At 43.6% G+C, this 24,864-nt stretch overlaps 5 protein-coding genes across 8 annotated transcripts; 3 read left to right on the top strand and 2 right to left on the bottom strand.

Annotated features, from left to right (window-relative positions):
- Nucleotides 1–318: 318 nt before the first annotated feature.
- LOC120415155 (far upstream element-binding protein 3) lies at nt 319–14,138 on the top strand. Of its 4 annotated transcripts, none has more exons than XM_039576591.2 (6): nt 319–994; nt 6,087–7,633; nt 7,696–7,802; nt 8,083–8,282; nt 8,594–8,930; nt 11,479–14,138. In XM_039576591.2, exons 1-5 carry the CDS (start codon nt 914–916, stop codon nt 8,831–8,833), a joined length of 2,175 nt encoding a protein of 724 aa, XP_039432525.1. In that variant the 5' UTR covers nt 319–913; the 3' UTR covers nt 8,834–8,930; nt 11,479–14,138. The 4 variants fall into 4 exon arrangements, with proteins under 4 accessions (XP_039432525.1, XP_039432526.1, XP_039432524.1 ...); XM_039576592.2 differs by having other exon boundaries at nt 320–994; nt 8,101–8,282; nt 8,585–8,930; XM_039576590.2 differs by having other exon boundaries at nt 320–994; nt 8,585–8,930.
- Nucleotides 14,139–14,677: 539 nt separating this feature from the next.
- LOC120415153 (transmembrane protein 14 homolog) lies at nt 14,678–15,362 on the top strand. Its single transcript, XM_039576588.2, has 2 exons — nt 14,678–14,865; nt 14,929–15,362. Exons 1-2 carry the CDS (start codon nt 14,793–14,795, stop codon nt 15,246–15,248), a joined length of 393 nt encoding a protein of 130 aa, XP_039432522.1. The 5' UTR covers nt 14,678–14,792; the 3' UTR covers nt 15,249–15,362.
- LOC120415152 (proteasome subunit beta type-4) lies at nt 15,351–16,554 on the bottom strand. Its single transcript, XM_039576587.2, has 3 exons — nt 16,222–16,554; nt 15,929–16,135; nt 15,351–15,867 (listed from the first exon to the last, which is right to left on the bottom strand). Exons 1-3 carry the CDS (start codon nt 16,374–16,376, stop codon nt 15,414–15,416), a joined length of 816 nt encoding a protein of 271 aa, XP_039432521.1. The 5' UTR covers nt 16,377–16,554; the 3' UTR covers nt 15,351–15,413.
- Nucleotides 16,555–19,842: 3,288 nt separating this feature from the next.
- LOC120415154 (uncharacterized) lies at nt 19,843–20,497 on the top strand. Its single transcript, XM_039576589.2, has 2 exons — nt 19,843–20,130; nt 20,196–20,497. Exons 1-2 carry the CDS (start codon nt 20,002–20,004, stop codon nt 20,442–20,444), a joined length of 378 nt encoding a protein of 125 aa, XP_039432523.1. The 5' UTR covers nt 19,843–20,001; the 3' UTR covers nt 20,445–20,497.
- A 3-nt stretch (nt 20,498–20,500) lies between these two features.
- LOC120415117 (retinoid-inducible serine carboxypeptidase-like) lies at nt 20,501–22,112 on the bottom strand. The gene is made up of 4 exons (XM_039576534.2): nt 21,998–22,112; nt 21,709–21,938; nt 21,077–21,638; nt 20,501–21,011 (listed from the first exon to the last, which is right to left on the bottom strand). Exons 1-4 carry the CDS (start codon nt 22,065–22,067, stop codon nt 20,536–20,538), a joined length of 1,338 nt encoding a protein of 445 aa, XP_039432468.2. The 5' UTR covers nt 22,068–22,112; the 3' UTR covers nt 20,501–20,535.
- Between the last annotated feature and the right edge of the window lie 2,752 nt (nt 22,113–24,864).

The raw sequence follows: 24,864 nt of genomic DNA, 5'->3' as shown, positions 1-24,864 counted from the left end.
ATATACTTAAAATAAGCTATTTTAGCGCCCACTACCGTTGCAATTCTGATGACGATGATAAATAATTAATTGGAAATTTGGATCAGACTTTTAATAATTATTCACAAAATAAATATAACATGACGAATAAATAAAAATTTCAATTTCACTACCCTATTTCGGTTCTAGTACCACACACTTCCCTGTCGGCACATTCTACTACCTCCCTGTACTAAATCCCATCTGTCAACTTGACAGCTGCGCTTTCAACGCGCCGCGCGGCGAATTTTCCATTTTCAACCCAGCAGGCAGCGCAGCCATCTTTTCGCTCATTCATCAGTTTTCTCTCGTCGTGAATGGATCGTCGTCCGGTTTCTCCCTGATTATGTGCGGAAAAGTGCCCTCAATACCACCATCAGCAGCAGCACCAGCACCAGCAGTAGTGACCAGAAGCAGTCCCAGCACCGCCATTGCAGTTCTACTCGCGACGAGCCGTTTTTAGTTTTTTCTTTTGTTTCGGTTTTGAGTTGAGTTTCTCTTTCGACCGTTCCGTTGCGCGCTACCGGTTCCGGATGAAAACGCGGTGTAAAAGTCACGCCAGTCCCTTTCCCAACGTTTCGGTCAGTAATGTAACAGCCATCGCAAGGGGTGCATAAGGAAGAAGAGGCAGAGCGAAATTGAAAGAAGAAGTGCGGTCGGTCTGACTGCCTGTGCGCGAGTGTGTGTGTGCGTGTGCGCGAGAGCGAGAACGAGAGAGACGGACTCGAGGCGAAAACGAACGAGAGGGAGAAGAGTAAAACCGGGCGAAGGCGAAAATCAGTAGGAGGAGAGTAGGAAGAAGAAGGCACCACCGTGGAGAAGCTAAAGTCGTTCTGGGTGTGCAATTTCCGTGCGAGAGGAAAATTTTTACTTTATTGGTTTATTTATTTTAATAATGAGTGATTACTCAAACCAGAACTCGCAAAATTTTAGTCAATCGTCAGCATTTGCAGCCGCTTTACAGAGAGCCAAACAAGTGAGTACGGAAAAGCTTCGATTTAGTGGTGTAAATTTGGTTTGAAAAAACGAAGGAAGCGAAAGAACAGACCTCGTCGTAGCCAAAGCCTGCTGGCTGTACAACTCAGCAGCGTCTCGAGACCGGGAAAATGGCTGCCGCGGCGCGGCGCTGGGTCGCGAAAAATCAATAATTTCAACATGGAGACCGTCGCCGCTGGAAGTTCCCACCTTTTAGACAATTTTGTCGAAGATTTTCAACAACTTCCGGCGAAATAAAAATCTTGAATTCTATCGGCCATTTCTTTACGGCTTCCCCCTTCTTCATGTCTTTTTTTTTTTTTTTTCGTTTCGTCTGGCGGCACTAATGAGTCAGTCGATTAAGGTGTAGCGTACAAGAGAGAGAGAAAGAGGGCGGAGAGCTAGTGCTACGCCGCCGACGCCAACTGCCAAGGCCAGCCAGCCTGCTTGGTTTGGGGTAAATGACCGGGGCGCGGAAGAGCATGCCGGGTACCGCTTTTTTGGTTGGCTAGGATGGGATGGGAGCATAGTTGCGATTGTTTGCACGCGTCCAAGCAGGTTGTGCTGGGTTAAAGTTGGTTCTCTTTGGGTTTGAGCTGGCAGGCAAGTTCAGGCGTGGCGTTGATTTAGGGAGTTTTGGGTTTGCTTCGTAAAATGGCAAATTTTAGTTGTAGTTTCAAGATAATTTTATTTGGCTACGATCAAAAAAAAACCTTCGCCGACGGCCATGGCGGCCGCGACGGCGGAGATTGGGCGGACGGAGCATAGGGCTGAGGATGGAATGCCGTACTATTGAAACGCGGCCATGAAGAAAAGTGTGTGGTAGAAACCGGAAGGGTTCCATCCAGACAAGCGGCTACGGTATGTGGGTGGAACACTACAAAGGAGGAGGAGAGGATGGTAACGTTGTCAAAGTTCGGCGCAGGAAGCTTAACGAGGAGATCAACGTCGGCGAAGGCCAGGAAGTGAAGAAACTGCTCAGCAACAACAAGTTCGGCCCGCTAGCGGAGAAGAGCGGAGAAAAGTCACCCCCGCCTTGCGAAGGTGATGTCCAGCCGGAACACAAGCTGACGCGGTACGGCACCAAAATTACGTGCTTCTCGAGCGACGACTTTGACACGGTGCAAGCCCAACTGATGAAGAACAAGGTGATAGCGCGAGACCGCACCGGGTAGTACTGCGAGGTCTTCCGAACCTGGAACCGGATTACATCAAGGAGCTGCTCAAGACGGAACATCGCCTTTCATCGTGCACTTCCCCAAGGGACACATACCAGTCTCAAGGAGTTGAGTATGAAAGTTAAGAAAGTGGGACGGTTGGGTGGCCTACAGGAACAAAGAACCGCACGTAACCCAGTGCAAGAACTGCTTGCAACTGCGGTCACGTAACCAGTAACTGCCATCTGTTGCACAGAAAAGTGCAAAGCAGAAGAAACGAAAGCCAAGAAGTGTGTCAACTGCTCGGGATCTCACGAGGGTCTGGACCGCAGCTGTCTGCCAAACGTGCGCAGTTCACCCAGTCGAGGCAGCAGGCGTCTAAGCGGAAGCCGCCAGTATGGAAGAAGGGCAAACAGACCCCGGCAGGGGTCGCGTTCACCGTGGCGGATTTTCCCCGCTACCTGGAGCGGTGCCGTCCGTCGAAGATAAACTTCCTCGTCCCGCAGGAAGAAGTCGAGAAAATAGAAGGAGCAACAAGGTTATCTGAAGATGTACAGCGAGTCGGTGCTGTGGACCATTTACCGAGAATTCAGAGTTCGCTTGAGGCAGTGTAAGACACCCGAGGAACAGATTGACGTGATCGCACACTTGTTGGCACTTGGCGCGGGAAAATGATCATCAACTTCAGTTACGACTTTTTTTTCTTTGGTCAAAGTTTAACCCTTTAAGTAAAACGTGGATTTTTAAGATTCTTAAATTCGTATCTTGGTTCGCTCAGGATTTAAATATCGAACACAATTCAATCGCCAAATCTAGATTCCGGTTCCCCGGCCGGAGATATTCCGGATGCTAGCTTGGTCATCATTTGTCAGATTACAAAAAAATCATTCAAAAAAGATGTAAACGAGTGAAATGAGTGGTCCAGCAGTGGATTTTCCGGGCTAGTGAATGGTGTCGAGTGATGTAATTTCCACTGTCCACAGCTCCTTTTGTGTGGTTGCAGTGCAGTACCACTGGAGGTTTTACACCCTCCCCTCTGGTTTCCCTTCAACGTTTTGATTTGTCGTCACTATGACCACTAGCTTCTTCTTGTTATTCTCCAGGTTGGACACTAAGACGCTATGATTATTTTAGCCTCTCAAACAACTTGCCTCTTTATCCTTTTTGACCAAGAAGTTGGGCGGTATAAAAGCCTTGTTGGCGCGAACGGTTCCGGTGAAAACGTTTCCACAAATCCTCGGCCAAGGAACTGCTGGTGAAAAAGTTATCACTGATTACCTCTCACCAATTTGTCAATTGTTTCCGTGTATATCTGGAAATTTACGATGTAGTGTGTTTCGACCCACCTTATGTTTGGGTGAAATTCCGAAGTTCAGTTCCACATATTTCGTTAAATTATGTTTGCGGACTTAATTGGGTCCGGGTACTTAGCATAATGATTGAGCGATCTGCCTTTCAAGCAGACGATCAGGGATCAAATCCTGCCCGGTCATCCCGTCACCGATTTTTCGGAACCCCTGTTCCCTCTGAGAACAAATAGCGGTGGGTGAGGCAGGAATGGACGGGAAGAGGACCAACCAACGCGTGAAGGAAGGAAGGAAGACTTTTCCAACAAGACCCCCAGGAAATGTACAACATCCATCAAAACGAAGAACAATAGATCGGGGATCTATAAATAAACGTACGTTCCCATTCTGCTCCAACCTTCCATCGGATGAGGAAGTAAAATGTCGGTCCCGGCCTTAGTTGTTAGTTGTCCAGGTACGACTCCTACGTCTCCATGCCATAAGTACAAACAACACACCAAACCAAGCCTACTCCGGTGGAATCGCTGGCGGCGGTTGGACTCGCAATCCAAAGGTCGTCAGTTCAAACACTGGGGTGGAAGGTTCCTTGGAGTAGAAAGAGGTTTGGGTGCTCTCCCCATTCAAGCCTTCGGACTCCTAGGTTCGAGCAGAAACTTGCAATAGAGACCACAAAAGACCCGGGGGTCGTTAATGTGGATGGTTTGAAATAAACGCACGGCTTCGTGATGGCAAGGCCCATTGAACCAGTTAGGGTATAGGTTAAGATAGAGGACAAAGAATTAAAAAAAACACAAATTAGGTACTATGCTTGGTATTGGGACTGGTACCTCATAAGGCCGTTGCAAATCATGTTTTAAAGTTGATGTCGTACAAGAAACAGTCACTAGGTCTATTCCCGTACTGCAGAATTCTGCAATTCTGCACAAAAACGGCAGCAGAGCGTTCCCGTACTTTTCTGCAACAAAAGTAACTTTTCTCTCAGGCAGAACTTCTGCAGTGAGAGAGGTAAAAGTTGCAGCAAAACCGTTTCCGTACTTTTCTGCAAGCTCTCTCTTCTCTTTCTTGTTGAAAAGTTACTGCAATTGTGATGGATGTTGAATACACGCTTACATAAAGTTTGCAAGTTGGGTTGGGTGCATTTTATTATTAGTTGCAATAAATTTTATTATAAAAACAAATGGTTTTTAAAAACATTTAAAAGGCACATTTCTTTGTGTTAAATAATTTCAAATAAATATTTGTTTAGGAATATTTTTTTATCTTCAATTGTTTTTGAATATACTGAATATGTGTGTTTAAATAATAGGAAAATTTAATTGGCAAATAAGAAATTGTCCAGATTTCTAAATTTATGAGTCAGTGATTATTTTTTTTTTAATTCGTCAATTTCGCTGCGTCACCGTTGTTCTTCCATGTGACATCCAGTCATAATTTATTTAGGCCGATGCAAATATTTAAAAAAGTTTTTGTCCCTCGGCCCTGGCCGAGGTCAAGGGGGGGGGGGCAAAAAAATAAAAAAATATAAAAATTGAAATAACAAGCCATAGTTTTCACATTTAAATGAAAAAAGTGTTTTAAAATGCATTTTACACTAGTTCAGTTGTTTTGCAATCATTAGTTTTCAAAAAATCTAAGATCTGACAAAAACAAAAATTGTATCGAAAAAAAAGATTTTGCATCGAAAATTTTCAAAAAATCTTAAGATTTTTTAATAAACCCAAACATGCTAAAAATGATTTTTAACGCAGGAGAATGTATTTTAATTTGATTTCAGCTGGTTGCACTTGAATTTTCATTGAAATTTTGAAGTTTATTGTAAAAATATTTTTTTTGCCCCCTGATTTTTCGGGCCAATTTTGAAGGGGGGGGTGACAAAAACTTTTAAAAATATTTGTACCAGCCTTATGTTATCCTGAATAATCTTTCAAACAATTTGCTATTAAAACGTGTATTTATGGTCCCTTCTATATTAAACCTTTGTTTGTCATTTTTTTTTATTATATTAGTTAAACGTACCTGCAACTCTCGTTTATATTTTTTTTACCTAATGTAAAAGTTTTGAATTGTTTCTAATGTATAATTTCTACCTAAGCATAATTAATTTCTTGTTACCTAATAAATGGTACATGCTTGATCTTTTAAATAAAATGTTGAGCTGAATAAAAAAAATAATGCCCCCGTTCTAGAGGTAAACTCCTTTCTATTACTATTTTTCCCTTTATTTTAATGTTTTGAAATAATTAAAAAACTTTAATACTCAATTTGAGTAAATCCACTCAACTGTGTACAATATTGCAGAAAAAGTACTGGAACGCGCTACCCAGGCAAAATTGTTGCTGCGAGCTGAAAAGTACGGGAACGTGCTGCAAAAAAGTGACTTATGCTGGCTGCAGAATTCTGCAGAAGCTGCAGAAATTCTGCAATTCTGCAAGTACGGGAATAGACCTACTGTCAGTGTTGGCTAGCCGACAATTTTAAGTTGTAAACAACTCTAAATGTACTGAACAACTGCACAATTACGACCCGTCTGTTCTTTCAACTTCCTATTTAACTTTTAGGTTTTTATACAGCTTCACACATTTCCTTAACCATCTCCTCTTGCCTCTTCTCCCTTTTCCCCCCATCGCAGATTGCAGCTAAAATACACCCGGGTGGTGGCCAACCGGGAAAGAGATCGCTAGAGGACGACTCCGGACCAGAATCAAAAAAGTTTGGTGGACAGTCTGACTTCAACAATGCCAACTCGCCGACTGGCATGAGCCCAGCTGCTATGCAAGCCGCTGCTCAAGCTGCTGCCGTTGCCGCCCGTCTGCAAATTAACAACAGTAACAACTCCAACAACAGCAACAACAACAACTCGAACGCGAACGCAAACCCAGGAGGACAGGATCCAGTCCAGAGAGCACGTGACCTTATTAGCAAAATGGTGAACCAACAGGGAGGTGGTGGCCACAACGGCCCAATGGACAATGGAAACCACGGAGGAGGCGGCGGTGGCCGCGGAGGTGGTGGAGGCGGGGGTGGAGGTTTCGGATTCACCCAGCAGCCGTACCAGGAGATTATGATCCCGGGATCGAAGGTGGGACTGATCATTGGCAAGGGGGGAGAAACGATCAAACAGTTGCAGGAGAAATCCGGCGCCAAGATGGTCATCATTCAGGATGGCCCCGGCCAGGAGATGGAGAAGCCGCTGCGTATTTCGGGCGATGCCCAGAAAGTGGAGCATGCCAAGCAGCTGGTGTACGATCTGATCCAGGAGAAGGACAATTACACACAGCGACAGAACAACACCCAGAATGGCAGTGAACAGGCCGAGGTGTTTGTGCCCAAGTCGGCGGTCGGTGTTGTCATCGGCAAGGGCGGTGACATGATCAAGAAGATTCAGGGCGAATCGGGCTGCAAGCTGCAGTTCATCCAGGGCCGAGGAGATGGTCCCGGTGATCGGCGCTGCATCGTCCAGGGCTCGCGGGCCCAGGTCGAGGAGGGAAAACGGATGATTGAGGAGTTGATCGAGAGCGTGCAGCGACGCGAACAGGGCGGCGGTGGCCGTGGAGGTCGCGGAGGTGAGCGCGAAGATCGTGGTGATCGAGGCGACCGGCCACACCGAGGTGGACGTGACCAGCACGACAATGGCAACGGCGGTGGAGGGTACGGAGGAGGCGGTGGAGGTCAAGACTACGGTGGACCTCAGGTGACCCGCGAAGAGTACACTTTCGCCGTGCCCGTCAACAAGTGTGGCATCATCATTGGCCGCGGTGGAGACACCATCAAGCAGATCAACCAACAGTCGGGAGCGCACACCGAAATGGACCGCAAGGCGTCGGCGAATCAGACGACGGAGAAGACGTTCACCTGCAAGGGCGAACCGCACCAGATCGAGGAGGCCAAGCGATTGATCCAGGACAAGATCAACATGGAAATCAACATGCAGTACGTGGGCAGCTCGACGGGTCCGGCCCAGCAGTACCAGAACAATGGCGGCGGTGGAGGCCAAGGTGGATACGGCCAGAGCTGGGGTGGCGGCGGTGGCGGTGGATACGGCCAGCAGCAGCAATCCTGGGATCAACAGCAGCCGTCACAACCGGGTGCCCCGTCGGCACCTGGTCCCCAACAGCCCGGACAGGCGGGAGGTGCCGGTCAGGCGGACTACTCGCAACAGTGGATCGAGTACTACCGGTAAGGCTTTCTTGAAGTCACTACTCGTAGAAACGAACCCTTATTCGGTTTTCTTTCTGCAGACAAATGGGAATGCACCGCGAGGCCGAGATGATCGAGCAACAGGTCAAGGCACGCCAAGCTGCTGCCCAGCAGGGAGCACCCGCAGCGGCGATCCAAACCACCCAAGGTAATATCCAACAAGACTTGCAGCGGCAACAATGGGAACGAACACTTGGTTGGGCACGGGAAACGTCGACAATCTCTCTTTAGCTCTTTCTCGTTAAAGTGATTTTTCAAGGTTCAAATTCAAATATCTCTTCTTTCTCTCTTTCTCTTAATATTTCTTTAACTTTAATCATCAAACCCTATTTTCTTTTGTTGACACCTCTTTACGTTTCCGTTGCTCCCCGGGTTTTTTTCTGTTCCGTTTTTGTTCCGCTTAATCCACACCCGTCGAACCAAAATAGCTAATCAAACTGTCCAAGGTACATCAGTGGTGGCAGCGAGCAGCGCCGGTCCGCAACAGGCCGCGGCCGGAGGTGGTCCCCAGGGTGGTGGCGGAGGCGGTGGCCAGGCCGATTACAGCGCCGAGTGGGCCGAGTACTACCGAAGGCTCGGTAGGGTCGAGGAGGCCGAAGCGATCGAGAAGCAGATCGCGCACAACAAGGTATAAATCACAAAGCAACAACAACGAACAGTCCCCGAATCCAACACCACTCCCCCCATCTCTCGATAAAAACATCCCGTAAACAACAACTTCTGGACGCCACCTCGACTTCGAATTCCACAACGACGCCGACAACGTTGACGACGCCGCGTGGCATTTTGGTTTATTCTGTTTTGTTTTCTTCCCTCTTTTTTTTTTGTTTTTGATTCCTTCCCCGGCCCCGGTTCTGTTTTGTCCTTCCATCGACTGTGGTGCGTGCGTGCGTTCGTGCGCGAAAATTGTGTCCCGTGTTGTATCTCTAGGCTCTGCAGGGACAGGGTGGCGGCGCCGGAGGTCCTGCGGGCGGAGCCGGCGGTAATCCCCAGCTAGCGGCTCAACAGGCCGCAGCTGCCGCCGGTTACGGAGCGGCGGCAGCCCAGCAGTATCAGCAGTACTACGCGGGGGCGGCGGCCGCTGCAGCAGCCGGTGGACAACCCGGGGGCGGATACCAGGGCTATCCGTACGGTGGCGGGTACCCGGGCGGACAGCAGGGTGGCCAGGACAAGAACTAGGCCACCACAGGCGGACGCTAGATGACCTCCCCCACCCTTCCACCCACCCACACACACACACGCACCGACGAGAGACGACACCCCGTAATCAGCTAAGGTAGGTGGTCCCGAACGATGTCCACGCGAGACATTTGTTTTTTGTTTCTTTTTTTGTTTTTTTTCCATTAGTTTCTTTCATTGTTGATGTAATTCTATTATTTTGTTTGTGTTTACCTTTCCGTAAATTTTACCGATCCTGTCCGTTCCACATGTTTTCGTTGTGACACATTGAATTTAGTAACCGATTTTTACCACCGTAATAATATTTATTTACCAAAAGAAAAACTGTATTCACACAAAATCACTCACAACCACTAACAACACGATCTGTGATAGACAATAACTGAATGTATTTTGCCCATATGATAAATATGTATGTGTTAATTTTACAAAATTCCAAAATATGTAACCTGATTGCGCATACGAATAAATTCCAAACGTTACTGTGATATTTAAACTATAACAACACTACAAAAACAGCCAAATGCTGCAATGGAAACTCCAGGAAAAGTCGCGTAGTTGAAGGCTACTTCTATCTATATTTATTTGGGGTTATTTATTTAATATAATTTTTTTTCTTATTCTACGATTCAAAAAGATTATTTGGAAGTTATGAACATGTTGAATGTTCAAAAGGGACATAATAACCATATTTTTCAATGAAATTTAAAAATTAGATTTTTTCTAGTCTTCTTCTTTATTGATAAACTATAATATTTAATGAATAACTAAACTGACTAGTTTGCACTGAATTACCAGCCAAATGGTGCACTTCTCAAACACCGACGTAAACTTTAAGTACCTAGATGGCATCGAAAATAAAAGAAGGTCCTAACTTCCAGAGACAGCTAACATTTTTCTTAGGGAAGTCATTTATTGGAAACATACAATTATCAGGTCAGAAAACCATTAACGCGATTTTATACTCCGCAAAAGTACGCTAATTGTTGTTGCCGACTTACATTTACCCATGTGCTTGTAGACTACCCATCAAGAAGTACAACCGAATTCCAAACGCTAATAGAGCTGAACTCGCCATCACGACAGAACTAGCATATCCTATTGACTTAAGACCCACGCCAAACCCTATTTGGACTGATCACTCCATTTTCCCAGATGTTGATCGTTTGGAGTTCAGCGGCAAAAGAGACCGACTCGAGCGCAAGCTCGGTTTATTAAAGGTTGTTACAGAATGTGCGCTGATTGTATTGGTGTGTCATTTGACCAAGCACTCAAACGAGGTGTACTCAACAAATCCCAACGTATCGGTTTTGCTGACTCAACCCGGCTGGGAAGAGGAAAACTCCAAAGCTTCTCTCATTTCTTTCCCTACTAAAGCCACCTATCGGCCCTTTGTGACGTAAATGATGGCCTAAGAGCTAGGCGCACTTCTTTTATAGCGGCGTCGACCCACGATTATGAATTTAATTTTTTCCCTTCAATTCATAAACGGTCGCGCTGGTCGGTACTTGAAACTCTCGTCCGTGTTAGAGAAGCGCTCCTTTTGTTAGCTTAATTCCATGATATTTAAAAAAATATTGAAATGTTTCGTTTTCTGAGAACGCTCTTCTGAAAAGTTACATTGTTAAGACTTCTTTGATTCTATATTAGATACTACATGTCTTAGAATTTATTGAAAATACAGTATGTATTAAGAATAATTAGTTGCATATAATTATGACGCAACTTAAATGGCTATATAACAATATCGAAACTAGTTATTGTATTGGGAATAACAGACATCTATTTTACGCGAAAATAATTTCCAATCATAATATAATCATAACGAATAACAAATATTTAAATTTTAAACAGTCCACATGTTTGTCCTGTAGTGCATTTATAAATATATACAAATATCAATATATTCTAACGATATTTACAGGTATATGTTAACAAAAAGGTAATTTTTGAAATACGTGACATTGATTCAACTATATTATGCGGGTTTTTGATTGTTTCATACACTAAATAATCATGCTATATTTACCACTATTGTAAGCCGAGTTTTGTTGTTCCAATCAACCTTTCTGATTGTGTCCAACAAACTCTGTTTGCTCACCTTTTCCACTACCCATAATTTTTTTTAAACGTTTGTTTGACGCAATCACATTGCTTGATTGGAACAGACAAGCGAAGGCGATATTGCATATATTTAAATTTGTTGTATCACTGAGTTTAACCAAAACGTATGCTTGTTTTTCGCAGAAAGGGTCCGCCCAAGGCAAGAAACAACGTTCTTTTCCTGGAGTTTAACGAGTGTCAAAATTGTGTCGAACGTCGACTATGAATACATTATTGCAAATTTTATTTAGGTGGTTGGATTGTTTCTTCCCCTTTTTCGTAGGTCTACATTAAACATTGCCAATTACAAAAAAGAATTGCTATTTCATCTAATACGTATATATATTTACCGTTTTGCTATTCGATGCCTCATATTTGCCTCTAAATGCATATATATAATTTTTCGTTTTTATTTTTCTCTAGTTTATAAGTGTCTTTTTCCTTCCCCCCCTCTTTTATCTGTTGTTTCGTTTTTTTGCCTCATTATATACATCATGAACAAACTATTTTCTTTTCTTTCTCCCAATGACGTTTTATTACAGATAATGATTGCTTTATAACCATATGTACCAACTATTGAACACATTTAACAACATTAGCGTTGAAGCTATGTAGGACAAATAAAACAAAACAGAACTAGGATCAAACACAGCTTGATAGCCGAAAGAAGAGAAGAAGAAGAAGATGAAGATGCAAAACTAAACTAAACCTAGTTGTATAACCAAGTAAATCAAGAGATAAAAACATTTAACTTAACTTATAACAAAACAGAAAACCGGAATGAAAACAAGAAACAAGAGAAAAAAAACTGAGAGTACAGCAAAACATTACCGATTGCATTCAATTCGACAGTGTGTATGTGTCCGTTTAGAACTCTGTGTTTTGGATGGGTTTGATTATTTCGGGTTCGTTCGAACAAAAAAAAACTAAGAAGAAGAAGAAAATCACAGTAACTGTTCTGCACTCTGACAGACAAAGGGGTTTATCTGCATGCTGGAGCAAACAAACGCGCACCCAGTGGTGTGTGCAAGAGTGTGCACCTTCCATACAATCATAGAGCTGATGGGCGTATTTGTGAACCTTTTCCTCCCCTTGATTTCAACCATCTTGTACTACGAGTAGTTTGGGTTGAATTCGCTATCTGATATTTCACTTCGATTTGTATAATATCTTCTAAATATATGATATCTAGATGATATTTGCTAACTTCCTGCGTATAAAATGGTATTATTCAAAAAACGTTCTCAATGATTCGATATACATATTTAATGCTGCTGATATTCCACCATATAACTATAAAACAACCAATATATTATTACCATGATCATAATTTCATTTATTTACCGTCATATTACACATAATAACGGGTAAGAAAAATGGCCATTTTTCTTTTTGTGTTTTTATTTCCAAATGCATTGCCTCCTATATTTCCCATCTCTACCAGATGTTTTGTTCTTTATTTTCATATGCTTTTTCTATTTTTCAACCCCAGAACCGGAATAGAGGGCAGGCATTTTGAACGACAAAGACGTCGATTCCCAGAGAGTTTTTCGCGAAGGTCTTTTTGAGCGCGGGAAGGTAATTTTTGCTCCTCATGACACTAAATGGCTTTCTTCTGTTTTACTAAATATCTCTCACATCAGCAGCATTTATATTTAAATTGTGTACCTATTTCTCTGTTGCAATATCAATGATGTATATTCTATATTATATGCAATATGACTCTTAAATACTGATATGCATTCCCACAGCAATTGAAAATATTACTTTTTGCTTTTAATTGATTTCGTGCTGTCAAAGTATCTTTTCCTCAAGAACATACCCCACTGTGTGTGTTTTTTTTTTAATTTCCGTGCAAATATTGTGTATGTGTGTTTGTGCATATGATTGAGCTTTTCTTTTTCACGGGGTGGTTCTCTTGATCGATACGACTTGGTAGAATATGGGCCGGACACAAACAGCTCAAGTGTGTAAAATTGCGCCTGCATCTGGAGGAAAAGTGTGGAACAGTGAAACGAAAAAAAAACCCTACAAAACGAAGGAAGAAGAAATATCAAACACATACGGCTGCGTTTTAAGTATTTGTAATTAGCACTTGTGTGATGGTTTGGGCTCGAACAAAACAGTAAAAGGCTTTGGACAGCGATGAATGAACAATAGTTACAGCAGACTCCACGGAAAACCGCGAAAAGAACTCTTTGCAGAGTGGTGTACGAAGTAAAGTGCACCAAAATATGAGGAAAACGTGGCAACCATTGAAATAGACAACAAAAACACACAACACAAGAGTGAGAGAAGCGCAAACAAGGACAGAAAAAGTGATTCGAAGGCAGTTTGTGTTCCCGGAAGTTCAAAATGCAAGAACAGGACCGCGAGAAGACTACAGGTGACGGAATGGGCGTTCGTGTGTGCGGTGAACAAAAGACACACAAACCAGAAGGTGAGAATGTATCGGAAAAATTTGCATTAAATGTACATGATTTTCGATTTTTCCGCTGTTATCTCTGATTGACTGTCACACCTAGATGTGCGCGTATTTCAGTTGAATATGCAATCATATAATAAAAACACATAAATTAACCATAGAACGTGCGTAGCTAAGGTACATTAATTCCGTAAATATAAAGATGAAAAAGCGTTGAAACACACATTTTGGACTACTAGCTTAACTGGTAACATATTTTAGTAGTAAGAAATCGATTTTTACCTACCGAGTATGCACATTACTTGAAATAATTCTAGTTCTGAATGGTTCTCACCGCCCTTATTATACATACAACCAACCAAAACCTATAAATGTACATTCTTTTTGTGTCACTGCAATCTATTCCAAATGATCACCTGAATAAATTTCGAACACTGATTAGCTTCACTTATTCTAGATAGGAATAAAGATTAAACAGAGCAGAGAGCAAACACTGCTGGTGCCACGAGCAGCGTGGAACCAACGCGCCATCGCACCGGTCCGGAACACGTGCGCGCCGTGACAGCATGGATCGATCATCCTGCGTCGTCGTTCAGTTTCACTAGTGTTTGATCTCTTTTTGTTGCTCCATTCTTCCATCCCGACAGTGAAACACGACTCATTCAATATTGTGTGTGCGCGCTGCCAGAGTTGTAGTCACTCTCTGGTTCGTGTTTCAAATAGAAAAGAAGTAATAAAGTTGTTCATTACATCCAACAGCTCAATAGTCCAGGAAGATTCGTGAGAGTTTTGATATGCTAGCTGGTGTATCACATGTCCCTTACTTAGTTGAAAAACGAATGTGTCAGGAAAAAGAAGATATGATTTTTCCAAAACAAATGTGCCTATATCTCGTCCTTGCTTGGAAGAAATATATATTTTGAAGAAAAATGAAATAGCTACAAAAACAATGCTATGTGTTAACGTGAATGAATAAAATCTTTTGCTTTCTATTCGCGAAAAAGTAATAATGTTTTTCTTATGCTAGAATACCTAGATATCGATGAGTAGATTACGAGACAGTGACAGTGAAGACAGTGAATGTTCTTACTTTCAACCAAATAATATCCCGAAAATGAAGGTGTAACTCGAGTCTTACGTCCTTGTTAGGGAAACCCATATTTTTCAACGTGTAGCTCATCGTCTCAATGCTACGACTAGCGACATCTATGATCTGAACGAGCGGTCATTCTTCGTTAAATCGTTCAATTGGTTTGCGTCCCGAATCCAGCAACTTCGTTCAGTTTCGTTCGCATCTGTTGCAGACAGATATTGAATGCCAAACAAAATAACTTTCACCAGTCTTCGAGTGCATTTGGCTTGTTATCAGTTCGGAGGGAGATTTTGCAAAAAAGGCAACAGCAGGCACCTGTGCTGTCCCGTTTCGCAACCATGATCGACGTGGTAGGAATCATCTTCGCCCTCCTGGTGGCCGCTGGAGGCATTTTTGGCTACGTTAAAGCAGGTACTGAGATTTAATAGGTTCAATAGGAAGGTAATTTTCAATGCTGCATCCCATTTTCGCTAGGTTCACTCCCCTCGTTGATTGCGGGCGTCTCGTTTGGCATTTTGTTGGGCGTGGGGGCGTACTTCAACTCGATCGAGCAGCCGATTCCGTTGATCCAGATCATCTTGCTGGTTCTGCTGGCGGCGATGATGGGCTTCCGGTGGATTCGTACCGGGAACTTTATGCCCCCGGGAATTATCGTGGTGATGTCGGTGGCCGTTCTCGTGTGGACCTGCGTGACGTACCGGGACCATTTGCCGTTCTCTGCCGGACCGACGCCGATCGTTACAGATGGCGTTGCGGAGAAGAGCGGTGTTGAGAGTAGCACCTTGATGCAGTGAAGTTTGAGGAATTTTGTGGCTTATCTCCACTAAACGGACTATCTATCTCTTCGTACAAACCAATCCAGGGATTTTTCGACGAAATTATTAAAAATTCGACTATTGTATTTTAAAGAATTCTTGTATTTAATGAATATCCGATGAGAGAATGTATAAAATAAGATTTTAGTAGCCCTTGATCATGGTGGCCAGGTTCCAGTTCTGCTTGACGAAGCAGTGACCGTCCACCTGGACGCCCTCGGCGGTGCAGATGGCCTGGGAGTACTTGGGATCGCTACGGCAGTCACGGTACCACAGCACCTCCATCACGCTCTTGGCCAGCTCGGTAGCCTTCTGCTTGTCCAGACCGGCGTACACCGTCGGGTTCTCCGAATACTCGCGCAGCAGGGGCAGCGCCAAATGCGTTCCGTACCCGGTGGCCACTACGTTGCTGGTGTAGGCACGACCCCGCAGATTCACATGGCCCAGGAAGGGCTCGCCGTCCTGCATGCCTCCGACGACAATGTCCAGATAGAGGGGCTTGAACTCGCTGCGGCGGTTGTACATCACCCGGGTCAGCCAGTTGTACAGCGACTTGGGCTTCAGCTCGTTCTTGTCCGCCAGGCACATGTCGTCAACCCTGGAAGAAACAAAAGCCCGTTAAAACCAGCAGATAACTCATCTCTAGTCACGATTCTTACACTTTCTGGTCGATGTGACGCTTGATGAACTGGAAGTCGGCAAAGTCTCCCCCGATGCCGATGATGGTCTTGTCGTTCACCTTGTAGACACGGTCCACGTCGTGGAACCGGGCCAGCGATCCGTACGAGACCAGCTTGTCGGCGGTGATGATGACACCGTTGGCAAACTTCAGGCCCACGACGGACGTTCCGGTGGTGACCGGAGTGCTGCAAGAAGACCCCAGTTAGTAAATGACTTGCCAGTTTGAGGTTAGAACAAAACAAATTCGGAATTCAGTCCCAACGATACTTACTAGGAACGCTGCGTGCCGAACTCGCCAGGGGTTTCGCTGCGGGCGGAGACGGCTCCACCAGCGCTAGCGCTGGACCCCGGGAAGTTGTAGAATGCTCCCGGGCTGGGACCGTTGCCCCAGAACGGTCCGGCGTTCACACTGGACATTGGGTACATAATTTCCTCAGGTTTCTTAACTGCAGAATCGCTGAAAATACTTTACTGACAGCAGCGGATGTTACAGAAATCGAAAATTATCCCAGGGAAACGATTCACGCCGAGTTCTAGCGTCCAAAATCCGAAAACTATGGCAGCTCAGAAATTACAAAGATGATGAGTTTACGAATTTGTTGACCTGCGGAGCAGCTGTCAGATGTGACAGCGAAAACTGAGTTTTAGTACAACGCAGCGGGATTGGAACAAGATACCGAACCAGAATCGAGTGGTACTAGCATGAATATGTTTGATGAACAAATAGGGTCCTAAAGCCCTGTGTCAATTTTTATTTACAAATATTAATAATAAACATGATTAAAAAGTGTTTTGAATACATAATCATGTAAAATGGCTTTTTCATTATTTGTAAACTGAGTTATAGTTTTTTTTTTTGTTAAGGTTGGTACAAATTTTATTTAAAGTTTTTGTAAAGTAGCCCGAAAAATCAGCCCCGGTGGCATTCGAGACGAGATTTTCGTCGGACGGAGCAGTAAATGTTGGCCACGGCACAACCTAGAAGTTAGGTCAGGGGTGCTCAAAGTTTTTGGATGACCGAATTTGAAGCTCTCATAAGTCAGAAATTTACCAAAACATTCAAAGTATGTATACGGCAGCTGCGGATTTGTTTGCATCAGATCTGCTATCTCTTTCCAGCAGATGTTTATTATCATGCGACTTCTAGCTGGTTTTTTGACTGACCGCCCGATATGTCAGCCAACATATTTCGCAGGGACTGTAATAGCTCGAGCTCAATCATTGTTTGCATCAGGACACTGTGAAATTTTTGAGTTAAATTATTTTTGTTTTGATAGTGTGCGTGAGCGCCGTGTGACAGTTCGTCACCTTTTAGTTTGACTTCGACCAACCAAAAGTGACCAACCACCCGGCTAGCCTGATATTTTTTTAATTTAATTTAATTAATTTATTTTTAATTCCAGAGTTTTTTTGAATAGGTCCTAACCAGTCACGAAATATTCTAACAGAGCTGGTCCTGCCAGAATTCTGTTAGAACGGTGGAACATTTCTACTAGAATGTTGTAAGAATATCCAGCTCTGTAAGAACTCTGCTAGAATCCTGGCAGAACGTCGTGACTGGGTATAAACATATGTGTTCCGGCCAGCAGCCGCGGGTTCAGAGTCGAGTGTTTTCGTCGCAATGCGGGGGCGGTCTCAGCTGTGATCCGTGTTCCGGCCAGCAGCCGCGGGTTCAGAGGCGAGTGTTTTCGTCGCAATGTGGGAGCGGTCTCAGCTGTGATCCGTGTTCTGGCCAGCAGCCGCGGGTTCAGAGTCGGGTGTTTTCGTCGCACTGCGGTGGCGGTCTCAGCTGTGATCCGTGTTCCGGCCAGCAGCCAGCGGGTTCAGACTCGGGGATTTTCTGCGTTCAGCGTCGGTCTCGGCTGTTTTTCTCCTTGTTACGTTGTTGAAAACGTTGGTTTTGGGCTGCGGTCGAAAGAGGAACACGTTGCGAATGCAAAGACTTGTGGGCGCCATGTTGGTGAAATTTTTTGACATAAGCTCGAGCATGGCGAGCAGGCGTGTTACACGCGTTTCCAAATAGGTTTGACATTTCCCCCGTACCGTTACAAGCGTTACCGTCGATATTCGTCCATGTTGTTAAAAAAGGTGCTGTGGTAATGCTACAGGCATAACCATCATGACGAAGAACTTCGGACACAAAAGTAAATGATTTTTTTATAGTTATTAATATTTGAGTGTCTTGCCCACAAAATCAATCACCAATGAGTTAATTCTTAAGATCTATTTATTTCTGCTCAAAGATGGTCTCATTTTATTTTGACGTTGGATAACGGAGGCTTTGGGCCACTTCTGCCAAAATGTAAAATTTCATGTCCAGTATCAAAATCCCTAAAGTTTGATACCCATATTGCCCCAACTCTTATGGTTCCGCAAATGTCCCCTTATCGGAACATCCCCGGGGCCTCCGGCCACTCCAGGCGGGTGCCAGTTCCAATGATCAACTCCCGCTCATGCCGGCTGGCATGTCTTGGCGTGTCCATGCATCCAGGCCATCTGCTCCCGGACCTCCAAGCCGTCTGCTACCGGGCCTCCAGGCCATTTGCTCCTGATGTGTTCTCGTCGACGTCCAGCAACAGCATGAATTTTCGGGACTGACCGAGCCGCTTTTTGTTGATTTAGGTCGGAGACGAATGCCCCGCCTTTTTGCACCCATTCTCCTATCCAATTCTTTAAGCGAAGATGGCGTAACGAATGGTGAACGTCCGAAATGTCAAAATCGCGCAATTATACCAACATTAGAAAAAAAGTGTGGCTGTCATGCCATGGGAAACTTTTTTTGTAATGTTGGTACCACTGTGCGATTTTGACATTTCGGGCGTTCACCATAAGGCTTTCTAGGCCCAGTGAAAAACATATAATTTAACCCTAAAATGACGAAATTCTCGTCACAGTGTCCTGATGCAAACAATGACCGAGCTGTAACTGTCACAACCCTGCGAAGTATGTCGGCTGACTTATCGGGCGGTCAGTAAAAAAACACAGCTAGAAGACGCCTGACAAAAAACTTTTGCTAGAAAGAGATAGGAGATCTGATGCAAACAAACGTCCAGCTGTCATGTAAACATACTTTGAATGTGTTGGTAAATTTCTGACTAGAAAGCCTTATTCGTAACGCCATCTTCGCTTAAAAATCTGGATACCTCCTTATTCGCTTGTTGCCCGTCGACGATCCGAAAATTATAAGGTAGAGTGGGGGTGATTTTAGATACATCAATCTCACGTCACTCGATTGACTGATTGGGAAACGTTTGTTCAACCAACCAGCGTGCGCTTAGAAGAGGGTTAATTTGCCGAGAGGGGAAGGTGACCAAAGTGTTTCATTTCGCTTCGCGAAATTTTGGATTGCTACCCTGTATTAAGCCCTAAGACGAAGTTCTTCGTCAAAACCTGGATAAAAAACTCAAGAATTGGGTCCTAAAATGAAGCTTAGATTGCTGATATTATTGTTTACAGCAATAAAGCTTATTTTTCTGAGTACAATGTGGTACAATGACCCTTTGTACGACCACAAAGAGTTTAAAATAGATTTTTAAATCATATTTGAAAAATTTACCTCGCGGTCTATCTTGACAGAAAAGTTCCTACTTGACAGCTCGTTCCAAGGGGACCATAGTTGATCCACCGAAAAATGTTGTCTTTTCATTATTTTTTTTGCATTAAAATGAAAAAAAAGTGATCAGAAATGGTTTTTGATCGTGTTTTGACATAGGACTTTAGTACCCAATTTCTTCTACTTAAACTGCTAAGACAGCGGGGTTTTCCTGATTATGAACCGTGTTATTTCATTCTAGTACCGGTACCGCTTTTAGAACAACTATCAAAATGCGCACATTTCTTTAGCACTGGGCTGCATTCAAAACAAAACAGTTTGTTGATGTTTTGACAAAATCAAAAGCGCGAACAGACGTCTGTCATTCCAGCTGTGGTGGGGTCATCCGCGGTGCAAAATTAATAACCCAAAAATCATTTCCCAAGGGTGCGAACGTGAATGACTCGCGAATTTTAAATCAATTGTAGAGAGAAATCAGAAGTTACGCGTGTTAGGAAAATGTCCTCCGGCGGCGGGGACAGTGCCTTTGACCGCGTCGAAACGTTGCAGATCGGTGACCATCCCACGGACATTGTGTACCACAGCTTTGCGAATAAATCGTTTCTGTTGATAACTCAGCGGCAAAAGGTGCGTTTTCATGATTGGTTTAGCGCAAAAAATAACAATCACGGTTGACTGACCTTTTTTTGCAGGTGACCAATGTTTATACCGTGCGGAACCAGCAGGCGGCGAACGAGTTGAACGGCGGAACCGGTGCTGGCAGTCGGATTTATTCCATCAAGCACACCTTCGGGGCGGCTTCCGACGAGGTCGAGGCAGCGATCAGGTATCTGATGAACTTTATCGATAAAAATGACGAAATCGTTATAACACTTGGGCTGAAGGAGATCAATAAGCCTACGTTGGATTTGATTGGGGCACAGCTGAGGAGGATCGTTTAAGGAGGGGGATGGGGGATTAATTCGGGTCTTAGAATAGAAACAATGAAATTGAATTACCAGCAAAGGATTTATTGCTTGAGAAATTGTCCCTTCATGCTCCGACGTGTTTGTCTAGAATGTATTGCATAGCATTCGGGTTATCAATTGGTGCCATGTGTCCCGCCCTGTTGATCCAGTACATCGCGAGACGGTCAAAACGCTTCTCGTAGCCCTCCAAAATCCCCAGCGATCCCATTCCCACCCTTGGTGCGGCCAGGTAGTCCTCCCGTCCGGGCCAGCGTAGATTCTCGACCCAACGAACCGTTCCGGGGGTGCAAACGACCAGATCCAGTTGGCCGGTGTAAACGATAACGTCCAGGTCGGTGCTGTTTAGCAGCAGTTCCACCGTTGAAGTAACCGGTTTCATAAAGTCCTCCGCGATGGCTTCAAAGACCTGTTCCCGTTGGGATCCCCAACGGACGTGTGCTGGGATTTGCAGGGTTTCGCTGACGGTTCCTCGCATTAGACGTTCCAGTTTTGTTTGGGGTGGGTTGAGGTGATAGTGGGAGGTTTCGCCGATTATGAGATCTACAATATGGAAAACATTGGAACGCATTCAGTTTGAATGTTTAAGATAAATTACTCTCCCTTACCTTCTCTGTCGTCATCGCCAACACTCCGCTTTTCGACTCCACCAAACTTCTGCGGCAGCAGCACGTTGTAGCAGTCGATACCGAACGTTTCGTTCAGAATGATGCTCTCCAAACTGCGCCATACCTCGGTCGCCCTTCGGTGTTGGTTGCTCCGTATCAGGTCCTGGATGTCCTCGGCTGTACTCTGAATCACGAAGTGCCCCTTGGTGTCCACAAAACCTAAATTAAGCAAGAAATCACCCCACGACAGTACCGAATCCTCGGGAGAGATCCACGGTGCTCCCAGCGCCACCGACCGCAGATCGCAGTCAATTCGGCCCTCCTTTATGGCGCGATCTAAATTCAGCGCGAATTCAGCAGCCATTTTCCCGCCATAACTCTGCGAGAACACGTGCAACGGACTTTTCGAAAATTCCGGATGGACCTGATAAAACTCCATCATAAAGTGCACAAGATCGCCAGCGATCTCCGCGTTGTTCTTGGCAAACAGCACAGGTTCTTCCACGTAACTGAAGCCGGCCCCAACCGGGTTGTCGATGAACAAAACGTTGAAACGGTTCACCTAGAAAACACCTTTATTGCTACAGTAAACCAAATCAAGCAACTTACCACCGACGGATCGTGTTGTTAACCCATGAGTGTTGCCGGGGACGTAGGTCCACGTGCAGCGGACCGATCTCGGCAAAGTTCCCGTATCCGGTGGAGGAACCTCCGGGGCCACCCTGCAGCCAGATGATGAGCGGCCGCTCGGAGTAGTCTTCATCGCTGGCCGTCGTGTAATACAGCCAGTAAAACATGTGCGCACCGGGTCGAACCTCGACAAAGTCCCAGGACTGCTTGCCCGGGCCGAATCCGTGCAAATCTGGGTGGGACACTTTAGATGAGGTTTTTGGAGATTTTTGCGAAGCAGTTATTATTTACCTCCAAGCACAATTAGATTCCTTAATATGAAGATAAATCCCAAGATACACAACACAATCGTTGAAAACATTTCTAATCCCCAAAAATAACAAAAAAGGTTTCTTTATCAAACTTCTAAGCGTCTACTGAGTGCACAAAGCGGTAAAGATGTACCTTTTATACTGAAATTGACTTCAATGATATCTACTTATTCCTACTCGAATTACAGTCATCCCTCATATTCGGAACAGTTTACAGATCGGCCAATGTTCAAAAAATCATAGAAAATCGATAATTGAACTTAATGATTCGCTTTTACCTTCATTTGGAAGCTTTTCTTGCGATCTTTCGAATGCTGTATCAAACAACTGTAAATTTTAACTTTTATATCAAGTTTTTGAAGAAAAACTTTGACCCTTGAAATCCACAAATTCGGAACACTTTTTTCTTACGGATGTAAACAAACTTTGGTTCTCTCAATGAGTACATCATTTTTACAAAATAATGACTTCACGCACTGAAACCAACAAAATGCAAGCTTAGTTATGTTTTATGAATGGTCTGATAACTTTTTTTTGTGAAAATATCAGTTAAATTCAGGTGTTCCACAATTGTGGGAGGCACAATAACATCCCACAATTATGGAACAGGCAATTTGGAGGCATTGTTTTGCTGCTCTGGATAAAATAGTCTTGAAATGAGGTTTTTTGTTCAAATAGTACTACTTTTACTAGTGAAACAGCAAGAGAATGTCCAAATCAAGGTCCTAAAAATAGTAGGATCGACAGAAAAGCTGCATTTGGCATGTTATTGGCAAATTATCACAAAAGTGTTCCGAATTTGTGGGTGTTCCGAATATGTGGGATGACTGTACCATCAATTACTTTCCTGTGGATCGTTTCAACCGAGTCAAACCCGGTCAGGATTTCTAAGGGGTTATGTATTATATTGTTTGTACATGAAAATTTAATCTAGATATAACAAACATTCTAAATTCATTTGTTCAGAATGTCGTATGGTACAAATAACAATACCAACATTAAAAATAGACAAATATAATGTCGCATGTAACCCCTTACGTAGCTGTGCTTTATAACTTAAATCGTCACAAAATGTCAACGGTTTCAAATGTTACAAGAATATTTATCGATCGTGTTGGTTTGCTAGCACGTGCTTTGCGGAGACGGTTGCAGTCCAAACGGTTGAATGCGGTTGATTTTCCCTACTACTGCAATCCATACTGAATTATTCGAAGTCCTCACGGATAAATCACTTTGAATTTTACTATTGTTGGTTCAATTTATAAAAATAAAAAAACTTTTTTGATGAATTTATTACCCGATTGCATTCTCTATGAGTAATTTCATAGATCTTCGCATTTTTTGCGAGATTTTGAATTTTAACATCATAATAGCCGTTTTCTAATGAATTATCTCCGAAACAAATACATTTGCGAAATTTTCGGGTATCTTCGAAAAAAATATTTTCAAAATGTTGGGAGCAAGACTGAAATTTCAAAAGGGCGTAATATTGTATATTATATTTTCTCCCCTCAGAAAAAAACGCTCATAACTCGGCGTCAAAAAAAACTTATTTTATGAAATTGAATACCTATGTTTTCTGATTTGTCCTCATTAATACCAACAACTTTGCCGAAGACACCAAATCGATCAGAAAAAATCTTCAATAGATACAGATTTTCGAATGTACCGTACATTTTTTGTATGGACAGCTGCCAAAATTGTATGGACCAATGAAGGACATATTAGACTGTGACAAACGAACGTGTTTAACAGTTTTCCAAACTCGCAAACAAAGCAAAATGTATGCAGGTTTACATTTCTGCAAACAAATGCAGGCAAACTGCTAAACTTATTTGGTCATAGGAAACCAAGTTAAAAAACACAAATAATAAAAATGCACCAAATCGGTCGATTTCGTTGAGAATTGTTCGTGTGTGATAGGTAACTGTTTCAAAATTTAAATAGTTTTTTTAATTCTGAATATGTTTTTTATAAAGAATTTTTTGATATTTGTATTGTTGAGTTTCTTGATTCCTAAAGTTTAAAATTTCTATTGACGTAGACTTACGTCTTTGTCGAAGGTACTGGGGTGCCATTCCAAAAAACCCGGGCCGAAGGCCCTGGAATATTGCGTCATCCGTCAATCGCTTATATCTTCCTTCCCTCAAATCGATTCGGCACGATTTTGGTTCCATTCGATTCGAAAATTATTCAGCAATTTGCTATTAAATTTTCAATGTTGGCAAAATAGTTTTACTATTGTAACAACTCAATGTTTTAAAATGGGGGGGAGGTGTCCACGTGCTTCCATCCCGCCAGTCCATATGTATAGCCTTAGTGTTGTGTTTGCTGTATTTGATATTTTGTGAACCACACCGTATGCTGTACTCGACAGATATGGACTGGTTCCCGGCCGGGCTGATGGGTCTCGCAGCTGGCTAGTTGAACGTACCTGTTAGAACATCAAATCATGATGTTTTATCCTTTTGTTTCCTTAGTAACTATAGCATAGTTAGTTCAGCAAGGGAAGCAATAGTTTGATCCGTTCAGCTGTTGAAGCAATTGCTTTCGATTCAAACTTGTGCTGAACATTGTTGGACTACCTAGACTACTGATCAAAGGAAACAAACACGAGGGTACAAAGGGATAAGCTCCCCCCGGATGGGGCTAAATTGTGGAACGCTCCCAGTGAGTTTTACTGAGCTGCTTTGGACATTTTAGGTAATAGTACAGTGGACTCTCTCGTTGTCAATATTGAAGGGACCGTCGAGAGAGGGAGTTATCAAATTATAGAAAGAAAAATCAAAGCAATCTTCTCGAAGGGACTGCGAATTTTATTGACAGCTGGAGCAATATTGATATCGA

This window comes from Culex pipiens, chromosome 2 (genome assembly GCF_016801865.2).
Source record: "Culex pipiens pallens isolate TS chromosome 2, TS_CPP_V2, whole genome shotgun sequence".
Lineage (NCBI taxonomy): Eukaryota > Metazoa > Arthropoda > Insecta > Diptera > Culicidae > Culex > Culex pipiens.
The sequence above is the reverse complement of the archived record's forward strand: the minus strand, read 5'-3'. Positions and strand labels throughout refer to the sequence as shown.

Coding starts and splice junctions, on each gene's coding strand:
- LOC120415155 (XM_039576590.2), top strand. CDS start 914: ATGAGTGATTACTCAAACCAGAACTCGCAAAATTTTAGTCAATCGTCA. Junction 995..6,086: donor CTTTACAGAGAGCCAAACAA/GTGAGTACGGAA, acceptor CCCCCATCGCAG/ATTGCAGCTAAAATACACCC. Junction 8,283..8,584: donor AGCAGATCGCGCACAACAAG/GTATAAATCACA, acceptor TTGTATCTCTAG/GCTCTGCAGGGACAGGGTGG.
- LOC120415153 (XM_039576588.2), top strand. CDS start 14,793: ATGATCGACGTGGTAGGAATCATCTTCGCCCTCCTGGTGGCCGCTGGA. Junction 14,866..14,928: donor TTTTGGCTACGTTAAAGCAG/GTACTGAGATTT, acceptor CATTTTCGCTAG/GTTCACTCCCCTCGTTGATT.
- LOC120415152 (XM_039576587.2), bottom strand. CDS start 16,376: ATGTACCCAATGTCCAGTGTGAACGCCGGACCGTTCTGGGGCAACGGT. Junction 16,136..16,221: donor TTCGGCACGCAGCGTTCCTA/GTAAGTATCGTT, acceptor GTCTTCTTGCAG/CACTCCGGTCACCACCGGAA. Junction 15,868..15,928: donor CGTCACATCGACCAGAAAGT/GTAAGAATCGTG, acceptor TGTTTCTTCCAG/GGTTGACGACATGTGCCTGG.
- LOC120415154 (XM_039576589.2), top strand. CDS start 20,002: ATGTCCTCCGGCGGCGGGGACAGTGCCTTTGACCGCGTCGAAACGTTG. Junction 20,131..20,195: donor TGATAACTCAGCGGCAAAAG/GTGCGTTTTCAT, acceptor CTTTTTTTGCAG/GTGACCAATGTTTATACCGT.
- LOC120415117 (XM_039576534.2), bottom strand. CDS start 22,067: ATGTTTTCAACGATTGTGTTGTGTATCTTGGGATTTATCTTCATATTA. Junction 21,939..21,997: donor GAATCTAATTGTGCTTGGAG/GTAAATAATAAC, acceptor TGTCCCACCCAG/ATTTGCACGGATTCGGCCCG. Junction 21,639..21,708: donor GTCCCCGGCAACACTCATGG/GTTAACAACACG, acceptor GGTGTTTTCTAG/GTGAACCGTTTCAACGTTTT.